At 45.3% G+C, this 17,230-nt stretch overlaps 1 protein-coding gene across 2 annotated transcripts in view; it reads right to left on the bottom strand.

The window, feature by feature from the left end:
* Slc24a3 (solute carrier family 24 member 3) overlaps positions 1-17,230 on the bottom strand; it is a 452,844-nt gene that overhangs the window by 20,384 nt on the left and 415,230 nt on the right. For both annotated transcript variants that reach the window (XM_034495053.2, XM_076929900.1), the window contains exons 10-15: positions 14,488-14,621; positions 12,519-12,679; positions 10,753-11,023; positions 4,761-4,927; positions 1,731-1,845; positions 588-700 (exon numbers count right to left, since the gene is read on the bottom strand). In XM_034495053.2, the coding sequence (XP_034350944.1) occupies positions 588-700; positions 1,731-1,845; positions 4,761-4,927; positions 10,753-11,023; positions 12,519-12,679; positions 14,488-14,621 (961 nt within the window). The remainder of the gene's footprint in view (positions 1-587; positions 701-1,730; positions 1,846-4,760; positions 4,928-10,752; positions 11,024-12,518; positions 12,680-14,487; positions 14,622-17,230) is intronic.

Here is a 17,230-nt window from a genome sequence, read left to right as displayed (position 1 = left end):
CCTGGCAGTATATCTCACATAAAGGTTTTCCTTCAGGAATACAGGGGAAAAGGAACATTCAAAACAAGTCTGCCTTCTGTTTGGTCCTTACGTATTTTCCTGGCATCTGTCAGTATTCTTTCTGGCTTATGCATCAAATGCTTGTGAATATGGTTGGTGTGGGTCAGTCATAGGAGCTGACTGACAGCAATCTTCCTCATTGACCTGAAGAATTTAGAAGTGCTATTTGGAATCCGAGACCACACACCATGAAAATATAAGCATTCAAATTTCAGTTTCAGAAAAGTTCTGTGGCTACTTTTCTGCTACATCAGCATAGGAGCTATGACAGAGGCCATCTTTCCTTCCACACCAGCCTATACTTAAGTCTTGTTTGAGACAGAAAGTTTGCTGACCTCTGCTCTAGAGTCTTGTATGTCTTGACATGTGTAACTTTGCAAAATATGTACAAGAAGAATTTGCTTCCCCCACAACATTAATATTTTCATATCCCCTTTGCCAGGAGACAACAGCTTCAGGCCAAGGCCACTGAAAACCCAGTCTGTTTAGTCTCAACTTGGGGAGACATTATGGAAGAAAGCACTCACGTAGGATCCGTAATCCACAGCCAGAGTCTGTAGAGCCCAGGGAAGACCGAGCCCAATCAAGATGTCGAAGACATTGCTCCCGATGGAATTGGACACAGCCATATCCCCCATCCCTGCAAGGACAAGAGGGCATTAGTGAGGAAGGGGATGTTAGCAGGAGGCGACCACAGGGGACTCTCCTGAGTCTTTGGTCTGGCAGCAGGTAATAGTTTTACAGGACCATGTTCTTGATTTTCTCTTAGTCCATCACTGATACAAAAAATAACAATATAATTCAGAGGACCCACATTCTACTGATTGCCAACTTCACTTCCAATATGATGACAGGGTAAGTGATTGGGAAAATAAAAAGTATCCACATTTGGCTCCAAGAATACAGGAAGATCTGAGGCACCCCTTTCAGCAGGAGGAAACCCCACAGCATACACATGGCTCCACAACTTTGCCAACTTACACATTATAGCACCGTTTCCATCTGTCCTAGGATGAGTTCACTGCTTCTTAAGAACTCCCATTGTTTAAAAAAAAAAAAAAAATGCCTTCCAATGTTCGCTAGGCACATGAAAGAGAGTCAGTGCTGGGAAGGATGTCACTGTCTGGAGTGTCCGGCTGGTCAGGTAAGCTTTTGGTTTTGAAATGGGGAAGCATCTGTCCTATGCTGACAACTGCCATTTTGAAGTTGCTATATTATGAGTGAGTTTAATTATGGGGGGGGGAGGTGTCTATCTTTTATAAGCCACAGTTTCCTTATCCATGAAACGGAAGTACAATTGTCCCTACCTCTTGGAGTTGTTCAGTGAATTAAGTGTTTCACTTAAAGGGCCTCACTCAGTTCAGGTTAGCTAGGGATTTTTTTTTTTTTTTGCTATATTTATTACTATTTTTACAATTAATTAATGATAATAATGACCTGAAGTGTCTATGGGTACCTGGGCAAGCATCTGTGTCTTACAAGGAGATACCTTCTGCCTCTTTCCCTTATTCCTCTGACCTCAGGAAGCCTTCTGGCCAACTTGGCACTGAGGTTGCCATCCCCCATCTCTCCTAAGCAGGATCTGCTGCCCCCTCAGTTGCCACAGGGGACAGCTCCCACCAGAGCTTCCTTCTCTCCCTCCCTATCCCCGGTGTCCCTGGAGATCCCACCTTGTCTGGCTACAATGAGGCTGGCCATGCAGTCGGGCACGCTGGTTCCGGCAGCCAGGAAGGTGATCCCCATGATGACATCAGGGATCCCTAGGGTGTAGCCGATGATGGTAACCTTGGAGGAAGCAGGAAGAGGCAGTGAGCCAAAGGACACTGTGAGACTCTGATCAAGATACAGAAAAGTCTTTAATTTGGGCCATCTTAGGGGTTGGGGGTGGGGTAGTGTCTTTTCTGAATTTAATCCAAGATGGCATGAACATCTGAGCATCATGTGGATGAGAGCTGGACTGCAGGTCTTAGGCAGATGCTTTGACAGAACCTGAACGTTAAGTCTATCATTTGTATTATATAACCTTTCTGGTGATAACCATATATAACCTTTCTGGTGGTACTTCCACATTGGAAAACTATATTTTAAGGACTAAGACAACATTGAAACAAAATATTTGATCTCAAGATGGCCCTGAATAATCCAGGCTGCCAGGCTGCACAAGGAGTGTGGGCAGCAGGCTCACAGATCTGCAATGGGAACTGACAAGTCCTGAAAAGGGGACGGCTTACACCTGGTCTTGCTGGGGAGATCAGGACAAGCGTTTTCTATCCTCATCCCCTGGGAGTTGGGGTGATAACTGATTTTTCTTGCCAACTTGACACACTTGCGAAGTGGAATCTTAATTGAGGAACTTGCCTCCATGAGATTGTCCTGTGGGGACATTTTCTTGACTGATAATATAGGAGGGTCTTGTTCACTAGTAGTTCCTAGTAGGTGGGCCCAGGATGTATAAGAAAAGTAGCTAAATACGGGCTTGGAAGCAAGGCAGCAAGCAGCATTCTTCCATGATTCTGGCCTCCAAGTCCTGCTGTGAGTTTCTACCTGACTTCCCTTACAGCTGAACTGTAGTCTGGAAATACAAGATGAAACAAATGCTTTCCTTCTCAAATTGACTTTGGTTATGGTTGTTTATCATAGCAACAGAAATAGAAGAACATTTGGTAACCGTCGTTGCGTTGTCAACATCAACTTCTTCACCATAATTGCTTTTTTTTTTTTTTGTACATAGGCAGTGGATTAAATGTTCAGTTTTAACTTTTTTAATTCTCACAACTACTCGGTCTGAGTGCTCTGCTATTTCCATTCCTCAGATGAGGAAACTGAGGAACGGAGCGGCATCTGCCCAAGTCCCATGCTGCTGGCAAGTGGCAGAGAGGGTTCTGTTACAGACGGGTGGGCTTCTCTGCAAGGCAAACGCTCAGTTTACATGGGGGACAGATTGCAAAGGGCGGGCTACCATCAGCTGAGACATTGCCTAGGGATGCAGATGACTCCATGATTGTCCCCAAATTTCAAGAAAGGAAAACTGAGTAACAGGGAAGAGAGACGGTGAAAGAGTCAGGGCCCATTGCCAAGTAGGTAGGAAAAGAGACCGATCCTTTGTATGATGTGCGCTAAAGAAAATGGGTCTTGTAATACCTGGAATTCTTAGGCCATCCTAAGTTACCACTGGAACATTTATACTTTCTACAAAATCTGAGAATATGCAAACCACAGGTCACAGGGAGTCCATCCTTCTCACAGCACTTCTAGGCTGGTGGTGAAAGGGTGTGTGTGTGTGTGTGTGTGTGTGTGTGTGTGTGTGTTTTCAGTCCATTCAGATGCAAACCAGGAAAGACCCTCATTTCCATTCAGTGTTCAACATAGGGTGGCCTCAGGCTTCTGATATCTGTCTCCAGGGAGGAAAGGAGGATGCTGCAACACATTTTCTATGTTGGTGTTCTTAAGAGTCTTTGTAAAACAAAGCTGCAAAAGCCTAGTCTAGCTTTAGGTCCCCACAGGAGTATGGCCTGGCTCCATGGCGATTGGCCCACTGCTTTTACTGTTGCTAGGATGCTTAAGGTCCAGCCTGGGGTTCTGGGGGAACTGATGGGCTCAGGAAGCCTCTCCCAGGACCCTGGCTTCTCCTTAGGTTGTCACTCACTATCATGGGTTGTGGAATTTAGACTTTAAGGGTCAGGGACAGCAATCCTATCTCCCAAACCTGGGCTGGGGATGATACTCTGTCAAAGTGTCAATGAGTGAGAAGCCCCTGGTCATAATACTTCCAGTTTTAAAACTCCATTTACCCATGAGGTTGATGCCGATGGTAAGGTTAACTGTGACTTTATCACGCCAACTTTACAAGTTTTCCATCACCTCCAAAATAACCTTTCCAGATTTTTTTTCTTTTTGAGCTGTATGTTGAATATAAACTCCTGAATTTATATTGCGCTTCTGTCTAACACCCAAGTGAGGTTAATTTGGATTTGCATAATTTGTCATGGCTTTTAATTTCTGCCCAACTCCGAGTCTAATGGATTAGGTTTGCTCCCCGGTTAAAGAATATATAAACGAACTGTCTGCATTTCCAAAAATGACTCTGGGGCAGAGTGCTTTTGAGGCACCATATTCTAGCCCAGTCATTGGATCATTATTTTAGCTTGGAAGGGACCCTGGAGGAGTCACCTGGTGTATAATGGCATCCTTTACCTGTGACTCTGCTGCTGTTCCCTCCACTAGAGCTGGGGAATTTATTTTCCTGCTCAGAGATGCTGGGCTTGGCCACAGCGTGTGGAAAAGATGGTCTGAGAGGCTGGCTCCAGTGAAGACCCCAGGAGGCACCTCAGGTTTCCACTTACCCATCTCAGGGTAGCACCAGCCCAAAGGAAGCAAGTCAACACTATAGAGCAGATATGACCGCACCCCCCCTGCACTCCCCCCACCCCCTGCCTCCTACTCATATCAAAGGGATTACAATTGGAGCTGTAGCAATGCTGTTGTGCTGGCCACAGGCAAGGGTAATTAAATCAAGTCAGCCTAAGGGTATGTGGGCAGAATGAACGCTCGTGATTTTTAAACCGCCAAGCTAAGGTGTGGGTTGTTATGGAACTGACTGTAGTGATAACTGTGTGACTCCAACTCTTGTTCATTCCTGGTTCAGTGTCCATTTCTCTCTAGAGAGACCCAGCAATGCACTGGGCCCCTTAGACACTCACCATCCACACCATCATGTAGGAGAAGGCTGCGATCCATAGCGTAGAGGACGCGAATGTCACCATAAACCACTTCTCCCAGTGGGGTTTGTTACAGTTGGGGACAGTGAAGTACAAGACAAAACTCAGTGGCCAGGTGAACGCCCATTTCACAGTTTCCAGTTTGCCAGCTTAGGGGAGGGGAGGTAAACATAAAAAGAAAGGGGGAAAATTAGCTTTATTTCTCCAGAACTAGAACTAATCATGTATCTCTTTTCATAGAATACTTAAATGGTTTCTCACTGACACCCAAGCCTGATACATAAAACCAAATGGAAAAAGAAGTTATATACTGCCCACCTGCGTGTTAGCTGTGGTAAATAACTGAGTCACTTCATGGATTACTGGTCTGGAGGAGGCAGGTGGGGAAAAAAAAAGGAGGGCACTCACAACAGAGTGGTATGTGTGTGGGTGTGTAGGTGTGGGGGCTGGGAAGACAACCATTTTGTATCTGTTCTTCACAATTCCCAAACAGTGAGAGCAGACATAGCGCCACCTAAGGGAAGCTCTTAGCATTGCACCATAAACTGATAAGGGTTAGCAAATGAGCACTCACATACTTAAAAGGACAAGGTGGCGGGTCTGTCAGTGATGCCTGTCTCTGCCATCCTGGGTTGTCTGATTACTTTCATGCCAGACACACCCAGAAATGCCCATTTGGTTGACTATTCTGCAAGTAACCTCAGATTTGACAAATATATTAACTCAAATCCTTTAGTTTTTCAACTGCTAATTGGCCTGTGGAAAGAAATACATAGGCAGGTGTGAGATATCCATGTCAACTGAGATACAAAACATCTTCATCTTCCAGAAAGTTCTCTGTGCGGCCTTGTAGTCAGCCTTCACCCTGACCACCACAGATCAGCGTTGTTCATTCCCATCTTCAGAGGAATTAAACGACCGAGTGACCTTTCCATTTGCTCACCAGATGTTTGTTTTGAGATTGATTAAAGTGCCGTTAGTTTATTCTTTTAATTGCTGGCAATATGCTGACTTTGCTTCTCCATTCTCCTGGGGTTGAGCATTGGGTAGTGGCCAGTTGTAGATCATTATAATTAGAGCTCCTGTCAATACCCTTGTACGGGTCTTCTGGGGATCATGGCTTTGGTTTGGCTGAAGACCTGCGGGGGGAAACTGCTGAGCCATGACGTAGGTGTTTACTTTTTACTTTTTACTTTTTAAGGAACTAAAAATAGTTTTCAGTTGAGAAAATGTTGGCAGGTCTGTGGAGCATTTTTCTGGTTGTTATTGATGGGGGAGGGTCCAGCGCACTGAGGGCAGTCCCCCCCTGGGAGAGGTGATACCGGGTGTATTAGTAGTAGTCTGAGCAAGCCCTGGGGACAAAGCAGTAAAAAATGAGCCCCTCCCCGCATGGCTTCTGCTTTCAGGTTCCTGCTTTGGTTTGCCTTAATGATGGACTCTGACATGATTGTGACACGAAGTCAGTTAAAGCCCTTCTACACCAAGTTGGTTTTGGTTACTATTTTATCACAGTGATAGAAACCAACCTTAGCACAGTTACTCCAACTCACCAAACATTACTTTTGTTACTTGTGAACTGTGTGTCCAGTAACACCGAGACCACGGAGTTGCTGGGAGCATTAAAGATGAAATGGTATTAGTGAGACAGATGTGGTCTCCCCTTTCCCTGGCAGTACCAGGCAGGTCTTAAACATTGTTAAATGTCTGTTAAGATGACTCTCAGTGTCTGTGAAGCTCCCATTGTAAGCTTTCTTTCTAGGGTGCATTTTCCTGTGCATAAGCAAAGACAGGAGACAGGACAAGACAACGCCCACTGGAGCTACTGGATTCTCTGTGCCACCCTGGCTGCCTTGGGCTCCCAGGGCAGGCAGCAGGCTGCATCAGTTATTCTGACAAACGAGACACCTTGAGAGAACTTACACAGTCGATTTTGCTTTAGCTCCTGAAGAGACAGCTTGCAGTGGGGCTATCTCAATAGTTTGCACAGACATTTTGCTATTAACAACCTCCCTGAACTTCAGATGATAATGTAGCCATTTCTACCCAGGCAAAAGGCCTGCCGTGACTGGGACTAGCACAAACCCTTCTAATTGCATGCACGTTGGGCTGTGTTTGGTGCAGGTCCTTCCATTTGTGTGGGAGGAATGCTGTGATTATCCTCTGGCTGTATAAACAGATGCTATGGCTCAGTGAGTTGGCTGGAAGATATTCTCCTATGTGCCCTCTCCTGCGAAAGGCTTCTCTTAAGGGATCTTTTTTTTTTTGCCTCTACTAAGTATCATGGGGTGAGCTGGTAACAGGAAGTGGGAGACAGCAGAGCTCCAGCAGGAGTGGCATTGGTAGTGGAGCAGTCAGCAGGGCAAGAGGCTGCTGGGCAGCTGAAGAGGAGGCAGCGGAAGACTCTGAGAGAACAGGGAACATGGGGCACAGTGGGGATAGAGAAAATAAGATCTGAGGCTGACGAGGGATAGGAAGCTGGAAAGAGTCAGAGAAGAAACTCAAGGTTGCAGAAGAGTCCCAGTAAGCTGTCAACCCTGTAAGGGCCACGAATCTCAGACACCCATGTTGGAAAACTGTAACATTGGCCGCTGCTAAGGGCTGAGAAATCCTGACACTGAGGCCCATATAAGAAAGTGTCAACACTAGAGGGCGCTACTTGCAACTGCTTCCACCTGCCTGGTGTTGCTGGTCGCTGCTGCCAAGCACTAAAGAAATACAACAAGAGCAGCCAAAGATTAACACTGAAACTCTTCTCCAGGACTACCCATGATTCCTAGTCAGGAAGAGCAAGAGGATCCAGCCAGCTGCTTGGTAACATTATGACAGGAGCAACTTGTTGGCAACTTGTTGGCAAGTACCCCTAGTCAAAATCCCATAAATTAATCCTGATTCTTTCATCCTGGGGCCCAAACTTGACACCTGCCCAGGGCATTTCCTCCATGGCCGACCCCCTGCCAGGTGGCCTGGCTTCATAAAGGGACTCCCACATTAATGCCTACCTGACCTCCATCTGTTTGCTCTTGCTGGCAAAGAGAGTTTTAAGAACAAAAGTAGAACATTCCCTTGGTGTCTACCATCTTTAGAGTAACACCACACCTCCATTCTGTGACCAATGAAACCTGGCCTGCTCTGACCCCATCTACCCATTTTTCAGACATCTTAAGCATTCTTCTGCCTCAAGTAAGCTAAAAATATTAATAATACTAGTAATGAATATTAGCAATATGACAATTCACAGTATAATCAGAAATGCTGAAAAGTGGTTTTAAGACTCTAAGCGTAGTCCACTAATGAAGACAAAATATTATTAAGAAAGAGGGTCCTTTTCTATTGGGTGCTATGCATCTCGTTGGACTTAACATGGAGAAGGTGAAGGGGCAATGAGACTAGAGCCTGGCTAGATTGTGCAGCAAGATGGCAGCTGCATAGGTTGTTTCATCATGATGGGCTTCAAGTATTACAGGATTCAGAATAAGGCCAGATCTTTGAATTTCATGTGAGCCCTTCAGTTGGGCAGAGAGAGAGAGAGAGAGAGAGAGAGAGAGAGAGAGAGAGAGAGAGAGAGAGAGAGAGAGAGAGAGGCTGAAGATAGACTCCCAATCAAGGGTTACAAAGAATAGGAAAAGAAATGACCTCAACTTGGATCTCTAATATTCCTCAGAATCTAAGAACGAGAAGGAAGATGAGGTCATGACACAGGACTCTGAGAGAGCAGGAGGATGGAACTGATTAAATAAAGCTGCGCACAGTGTGAGCTTGTGCCAGCAAGGGCTGAGTCCCTCTCCGCTATTCTCAGCTGCTTCGGTTTGGCACTGGATTAGGAAGCCAGTCTCACCACCATGAAATTGTACAGTCACAGTTTGCGCCCTTGTTTCTTAGTAACATCAGCCCTGAAGGTGGGACTACAGAGAGTAGTGCCTAGAGTATGACTCTAACCCAAGGTAAGAGATTTAATTTCTTGAGCAAAGTGAGCAACACAGAAAAGGGGCTTTGAAAACGACTTTGAGGAGCGAAGAAGGCCGGCGCACATTTCAGCTTTGATGTCTGTTTCTGTGTCAGGGGTGGGCTGTTTCTTCTCCCAAGTTGGCAGCATCTCTGGATGTTTTCTATATGTTGTTCTATCACCGTTTGTTCAGAATAGAGCCCCAGGGGGTGCGTTTATCTGTTCACTTAGAGCATATGTGTTGGGTGCTGTCTAAGTCATTTTGTGCCAGGCCAGGTCACAACTGTGAAGTAAGAAGATGATTTCTTCCTGTGGCCATGACAATGACAGGGAGGCACAGCAGGATGGCAAGTGTCAGGGTCCTTTCAAAGGACTTGCTTTGGAGTTCTTTGGAGGGAAAAAGCAATTGTGCAATATTTCAGATCTATAGGTAAGCATTCACATCCGTTCTCATTGCATAGAAAACAAAAGCATACGTTTACAATAGAAAAAACATACATCTAGAAAAATACAATTTTATTTTGGTGGACATCCTTCATGTGTGTGTGTGTTTATGGAAATGTGTTTACCTACAAACAAATCTCTGTTTGCAAGTAGTAATTGTTTCTTCACTCAAGAATATATGTGTATTTATATGTAAGTATATAGATAGGTGATTATATATATAATGCATAAGTATTTAATGCATACATAAATTCTATATGCATATATAAACAGTTATATTAAAACAAGTGTAGGCTCTATACACATGATGGTCTTGAGGATATACATCCTGAATTGCTGTACAGAAGGATGGCTCAGGCGGGGCAGAGCAAGATTAAGTGAGAACGGAGTTCCGTTTCAGAGTGGAGCTTGATTTCAAACCTATGAGCTCTTTCTGTTATTTCCCGTTTAATATTTTCAGGCTGTAGATGGTGGCTGTGGTTGACCGCAATTAACCCTGAGTGAGCGAAACCACAGAAAGTGAAACCACAGATGAGGGGGTGCATTTTTTTCCCTATGGAGATAATCTACTAACAAGTGGTAATTTAACTTTGGCAGATATACAGGAATCTGGATGGGCACCTCTTTAATTAGATTTGGTAAGTGCCCATCAATGCTCCTGTTTTAGGGAAGGAGTGGGGAATCAGGAACAGTGCAGGTGGGAATTGTCCTTGATGCCTGCACCTCCCCCTAGATATAGGGAGGACAAAGCTCAGCAAGGCCTGGCATCCGAAAATGGCACAGGCCTGGGAACTCCAATGGCATCTGCCACGAAATGAGCTTTCAGGTTGATCATACTATACTTGCTCAGCTCAGGGGAACTGCACACACTAGTTAAGACTCAAATGACTCTGACTGTGAATTGGACCAGAGCAGTCTTCGTGAAACCAACCAAAACATTCTGAAGGTCTAGCAAAGACAGAATTCTTTGGGCTTGGCCCTCTTGTTCTGCTAATGGGTGGGGGTGAGATACATGGTTATGGGAATATTAAACATACAGGCCTGAAAGCTTTTGTCTTGCCTCTTGCCTTTCAGCACGTCAGGGAGTGTCCCTGGCCAGGCCCATGAGGTAAGGCCCCAAGGACCAGTTTCTGCATGGCTCCGTGTCTCTTGTGGATGCTGCTATGCAAGGAGCAGGATACTGAAGATGTAGGTAGGGGGAGTGTGAACACAGGAAGCAGGGAGGTGTCCCCCACAGCCATCTTGTACTGGGTGTTTCCAGCCTCGAAGAAACACCAGTGAAGTGGCTCTGCCCATGGGCACCACACTGCTTGTTGACATGGGTCATGTGCATGTCTACCTGAGAACAAGAGGTCCTGAAGTGTGACTAAGAGGCTAAGGGGGGGGGGGGGGGCCTTCACCCTCCAAATGCATTTGGTAACAGTGCTCACATTTCAATTCCTGGCCACGTGCCTGCATCTTTAGACCTTTCACAGCAGAGCCCTGCCCACGGCAGACACTTCGTACAAATATGTTTCTGCTTATAGAGACCCTTTGGAATTATCCCCAGAAACCTCCCTTCCTAAGCCCAAATCAAGGACGTCTTACAGGGTGGGTCGAACGGCGTGTAGGGGCCTTCGTCGTCATCTTCATCCTCCTCCTCCTCTTCGTCATTCTCATTGTTCTCATTGTCTTCATTCTCATTCTCTGTCTCATTGTCAGCCTCAGCAACTATGTCGTCTCTCCGGGTTCCGTTCACACCCCTGTCAGGGGCACTGCTGGGCCCTGTTCCGTTCTCTACCGTGTGCTTAATGGGGATTTTGATGGCCACTTCAGATTCCCCATTGGTATAAGCCCTGCTGTTTATCAGTCTTTGTCTCTAAAAATAGAAAGCGATCTGTCACTACAGTCAGAGGGACGGAAATTACCCAAACCAAAACTAGACCAGGTATGTCTTCCTCAGCACTGACAAAGAGGTACGACCAGAGGACTCAGGGCAAAGGGTTAGGGAATTTCTCAAAGCAGTAACAGATTTGTAGGGGTTGGTCTGGTGTTGCTATGTATTCAAATGGCTAAGTACTGGCCCCCAAGATCTGGTAACCCCTACCCCACGAAGAGATCCTTATCTACACCAGCTTTTGTTGTGTAAACCTACACTCTTCCCCAAGTAATCCCTGATTGGTCAGTAAAGATGCCTATGGCTTGGGCTGGGCAGAAGAGAGAGAGGAGGAGTGAAGATTAGAGGGCCTGGGGTCTCAGGCAGGGACCATGAGGAGAATGAGGAGGAAGGAGGAGGAAGTTGCCATGGGGTAGCTTGGCTTGTGAGCACATGGCCATGAGGGCTGGCCTGACGGAGTTGGAACAGCCCAGGTGGAACATGACAAATGATATCTTGGGGAATTACCATGGGAAAGCAGAGAAAATAGCATAGAGGCTTGATATCTGCTCAGCTCTAGTGTGCTGAAGTCTTTTATAAATACAAAGGTTTCTGTGCCTTTTCTATGGGAGCAATATGGCTGCTCTGAAGTGGGGTAGAAACCCTTAAATAGATGTTTAAAGACAACAAGGGGGTATAGCAAACTGCCATGATGATAATAACCATAACACAGATTTAGATGATTTCCCTTTGGGAAGGAAAATTAACCTTTTATGATCTGCTGGAACGTCTCAAATTGGGAAAATTTCTACATCTGGGGTGTGCAGTTTTTTGACATCTGTGTGCTATGACATTCTTTTTTTCTCCAGACTGTGGAAACCCTTGTTCTATGTTCAAGAAAGCTACTGCCCTTGCTTGGACTACTGTGTTGGTGAGGCTGCCACTCCAGGAAAAGGCAAGAGCCTGGGCTTGTTTTAAATTATGGTGACTTTTATTTAGCAACTTTGATACAAGTTTATGAGGAGATTTATTCAAGTGGAAGAAATCAGGTCAGGGCTGGGGATACAGCTTAGCTGGTAGAGTACTTATCTAGCAAAACTGAGATGCTGGGTACTCCATAAACTGAAAACTTAGCACATGCTTGAAGTCCCAGCACTCAGAAGTTTAAGATACTCATTGGCTATGTAGAAAGCTTGAGGCCTGGGCTGTGTGAGACCCTGTCTCAAAAAAGGTCAGTAGAGGGGACTAAGCTGTGTCCCTCAGTATGCAGTGGGAAGTGGGGGTGGGGTGGGGCATAGATCGGCGGGCAAAGGTGCTGAGTAAGGGCTGAAGGACAGACTTAGTTAAACTCTCACCTGGGTGCTGCATCTTTAAAATCATGAAGTCTCCCCTCTCCTCCCTCCCCCCCTCATGCCCCACCCCTCTCTGCTCTGCCCCGCCCCACTCTGCCTCCTCCCTTCTCTTCTCCTCCCATTATCCACTATGCTTTCCCAGATACCTCATTGATCAACATGCGACTGGCCATGGAGAGCCGGGTCTTGGGAGGAAAGTGGCTTGTGATCATAATTCGAAGGCCAGCCTCAGAGAAAGAAAGCTGGTGTGGGTAGGCAGACAGCAGCTCATCCACCATGATCACTGACGCTTTGCGGTGGAAGTTGGCTAGGGAAATGTGAAAGAGAACACACAGTAGCATGGAGCCCAGGAGAGAGGCATGGGCCCATTCCTCTTCCTTTAGCTTCTCTCCACCTCACTCCTTCACATCTTCGTACCTACTCATCCATCTATCTATTGGTCCGTCCATCCATCCATCCATCCATCCATCCACTTACCTCCCCTTCCTTTCCTTCTCTTCCTCTCCCTCCCCCTTTCCCTTCCCATCATCCTTTCTTCCCCCTTTCCTTTCCTTCCTTCTATCTATCCATAGAAGTTTGCAAAGATCAAAATTAGGGATCATATTTAAGTCACGGGTCATGTTTAATAATTCATTTGAAATGACTTGGGATTATTCAAACACCACTCATCAATATGGCAAGAATGAGCAGGGTAAGAGAATTCCTTCTTGGCCTCAAAGAGTTATTTCCCCAGCACTAAGATCTGGGTCACAGGAAAGACCCTAATAACCTTTGGTAAGTATCGTGTGCATGCATGGCAACCCAACGCATTGGTCCATGCCATAGAGCTGACTTGTGTTCCAGCTGGAGGCTATGGTGTGCATGCATCCTGTGAGCAGAGTGGATGGGGGGGTGTGAGCTGTCCACATATAGAGGACTAGTGTTCAGGAGGAGGCTTGAGACACGCCTTACAAAATATGAAGCATTCCACTGAGGCCTGAGCCCTCTCTCTTTGGAATAGCACTGCATACAAATCCCTCACAGGTACTTGGCTATAGCCACTTGTAGTTCTCACTCCCATTTTCTAGGCCATGAAACCATGAAAAGGTCTATCTATTGTCATCATCGTTGTTGTCGTAGTCATTATCATCATCATCATCATCATCATCACCACCACCACCATCATCATCATCATCATCATCATCATCATCATCATCATCTCTGCTCTATGGCAGATACTCTGTGTACCAAGCCACCTCCTCAGGCCCAGCATTAATAGCATTCAGCTTTTTTTGTGCTCCCTGCCCCACCACACGTTATAAAGTTCTCAGAAGAGAGAAACTAAAGAAAATCCTCCCACAGGATGGGAACGGTACTAAATAGCATCGAAGTCTTCCATCAAGCACACATACAGTCCTTCAGAAAACTATATCAAGTATCTCATTTCAAAATACAATAAATTATTGAGAGAGTCTAAAGCTAGAGATACAGTTGACAATAACCTGTACAGCTTACAGTTAAAAGAGAAGAATTTCTAAAGTTAAATGAAAAAAGGAAATACGTTCACGGCAAAAATTACATGATATTTTTCTATGTCCCGTACAAATAATGTTATTTATCAGAGAGTACCATGCTGCTTCTTCTAGGATAATATAAATAGCATGATGGTTTTATAAGAGCCTATTAAATAGAAGAATTACTTTGAAAACAAAGGTAATTTTCTTGCTCCTTCTGCAGTTTGGAACCTGCGTTAATGCAGTCTGGAAGAGAATTTGGGTATATGTGATAATAACCAGCAATGCCGCTTGCTCTGAAGCATTGTCTTATGCCCTTCTGCGTAGTTAACTGACTTCCTCATTACAGAAATGATGCCCATCCATTAGGCTCAGAGTGGCTAAGTAACTTTTCATGGTGGCACAGCCTTAATCCACTACCCCCAAACCCATGTTCTTCTCTCCTGGCCCTGCTGGTCCTATCTTCCCATATCACCTTCACAGATTGGGTTTCCTGGGCATTTCAATGGATCCAGGGATGGCACAGGAGGCAGGGCAGGAGAGCTGGCTGTCTGTTTTCTCAGGGCTCGTTAGACAGACTCACACTGTGGCGCCCGCCCTGGACTCAGGATCTGCTAGTTACCTTTCTTGAGTAGCACCACAGTGGCGTCACAGTTGCTGCTGTCGTCAATTTCAGTGTTGTTGGCCAATCCATTGACCATGTTGCCGGCACCTTTCGTCCTCCTTTCGAAGCACTGGTGTATGCATGCATTGTATCTGAGCAAGCAGTAAGCAGAGAGAGTCTGTCAGCACCCTCGCTCTCCTCTGCCTGACTCCACAGCCTCCTTTCTTCCTTTCTGGACACACCTGGTAAGGCCCCATGACCGAGCCTCATGGTCTACACGATACAGCTGGCTGGTTATCTAGACCTGCCTGTCTTTGGCTTCTTGCAGTGAGACATTTTGTTGCTAGAATCTCTGTTACTCTGTACCCTCACTTCAGGTCCAGTTGGCTTGTGGCCTTATGACAACATTCTGTGCTCCAGTGCTCCAGAGGGATGATGAGGAGACACTAAGAAGTGCTTCTGGCATGCCCTAGTAGACTAGCATCCAAGCAAAGCAGCGTTTGCAGGCTGCTAGGATGTTTTTTCGCAGGAAAATACTCTGAAGTGTCGCAGAGGAGATCTCAAAACACCAAGGCTGAAGGCAGGGATAGGAACAAGAGCACCTTGGGCCACTACTGCATGTTTCTCACTCAAGATCTTAATGCTCACTGGCCCTGGTATAGCCTCCTGAAGCTGCACCTCCAGCCCCACACAGAAATTCAGGCTGGGCCAGAAACCACTTAACACCTGCTTCATCTCTTCCTCATTCTTTTTGCTTCCAGACAGGAGACACCCCCTCTCCACAGGCCCCTCCCACTGCATTCCTGTGCCTGGATTTTCAGTCAGTGCCTCGTGGGGGCATTAACCATGGGAACTTCCTAGCTACATGGTCCAGACAGGGCGTAGAGTGGGGATGGGTGTTCTGCGTTTGAACCTTCTCTTCCATGGACTTCATCCTGAACACTCTTGGAGCCTGTGGCTGTTCCTTTTTGGCAAAGAGAGAACAGGGAACTAGTCAAGAGTGATAGATGTAGGCTCTGAAAAGGCACAGACAGTGAATCCTGGGAGATTCTTGGGATTTCAAAGTGGGAAAGAATTTGAACATCACTATTTTGTAGCATGTGCAAAATAATGGCTCCAGATGTTGCGCACCAATGGCTGCCACCACCAGAGGGAAAGGTGACCTAGACATGCCTCCTGATGGTATAACTGACATAGTATCGCCTGATGCAAATCAAATGCAGACATATAGGACACACAGAGACCAAGGGAACTGGCTTTGATAGATCATGGACTTGGAATGCAGTAATAATTTCCAAACCATAGGCATCTCTGTAGGCTAACAACTAAATTCTGCTGCAGAATAAATTGCAAGAACACACACACACACACACACACACTCACATTCACACTGCATGCATACACACACACACACACTCACATTCACACTGCATGCATACACACACACACACTCACATTCACACTGCATACACATACACATTTACACTGCATGCACACATACACACACACTCACATTCACACTGCATGCACACACACTCACATTCACACTGCATGCATACACACACATTTACACTGCATGCACACACACACATACACACACTCACATTCACACTGATTACACACACACACTCACATTCACACTGCATGCACAAACACACATTTACACCGAATACACACACACACACACACACAAAGAGGCCAGAGGAGCAATGATAGGCAGAAAGAACTACAAAGCATGCTGCTCCCAAGAATGAATTTAAACATCATTCATTTTGATTATCATTTGAAAAACATTTACAATATTTATGAGACCCTTAAAAAAACCTGAAAAGTAGGACAGATTAACACTTTTGGAAGTTGAAATACTGAGTGGGTATTTGGAATATTGAATTAGCATTCATTTTAGACGATACAATAGTAATTGTGGCTAGGATAAAGATGAGTCCTTTTAGAAACACATGTTAAAATCTTCAAGGACAAACCATGAAATGATGCCTGAGGTTTAAAATATGTGGAGGGAGGGAAACAGATCTACGAGGAGCAAGGTTGGGCTGCTGGTTTGGAGGCTGAAGGTGAATACAACGGGCTTGTCATTCTGTCAACTTTTGTTTGTATTCAACATTCATCTAATACAAAGGTTCTCAGCTCTCCAGGTTCAGTACAAATACCTTTCCTTATGACAGGGACAAAATCTGTGGCTTTTTGTTTCTTTCTTTCAAGGTCTTACTATGAAGCCCCATGGTAATCTGGAACACACTACTCTGGATTTGCAATCCTCCTGTCTCAGAAGAAGCAGTGCTTGTGCTATTTTAACTCAGAAACTATTTTCCCCATGAAGGTACTGACTTACATAAGGGTTTGCACTCAAAGTATAACAGCATCTTATTAATTTATTGGTATTTTAATATCATCTAGTGAAGGCTTTTAAAAAATTTAGTGTCCAGTGATGGCTCTTTTGAAACTAGATATTACATTGATAACTGTTTACATTCTGCTCTAATAAAAATCTTTGAAAATAGGAAGTATTATTATTGTTTTGCAGAGAAGAAGATCAAGATTAAAAATGGCTGAATAATTTAGCCACACTCCCAAGGCTAAATTACTAACCCTCAATGGCTGGGTGAGAGCTGCTCCTTGGGATGAATGGGAAGCACTTAACTCTTACCCCCAAGACCAAATAACCTCATCTACAAACTTCATCCCAGAGACGTGACCAGGATGAATAGAGGTAAATTCTTGCCAATATTGCAAGTGTGCCACA

Source organism: Arvicanthis niloticus, chromosome 2, assembly GCF_011762505.2.
Source record: "Arvicanthis niloticus isolate mArvNil1 chromosome 2, mArvNil1.pat.X, whole genome shotgun sequence".
Taxonomy (NCBI): Eukaryota; Metazoa; Chordata; class Mammalia; order Rodentia; family Muridae; genus Arvicanthis; species Arvicanthis niloticus.
The sequence above is the reverse complement of the archived record's forward strand: the minus strand, read 5'-3'. Positions and strand labels throughout refer to the sequence as shown.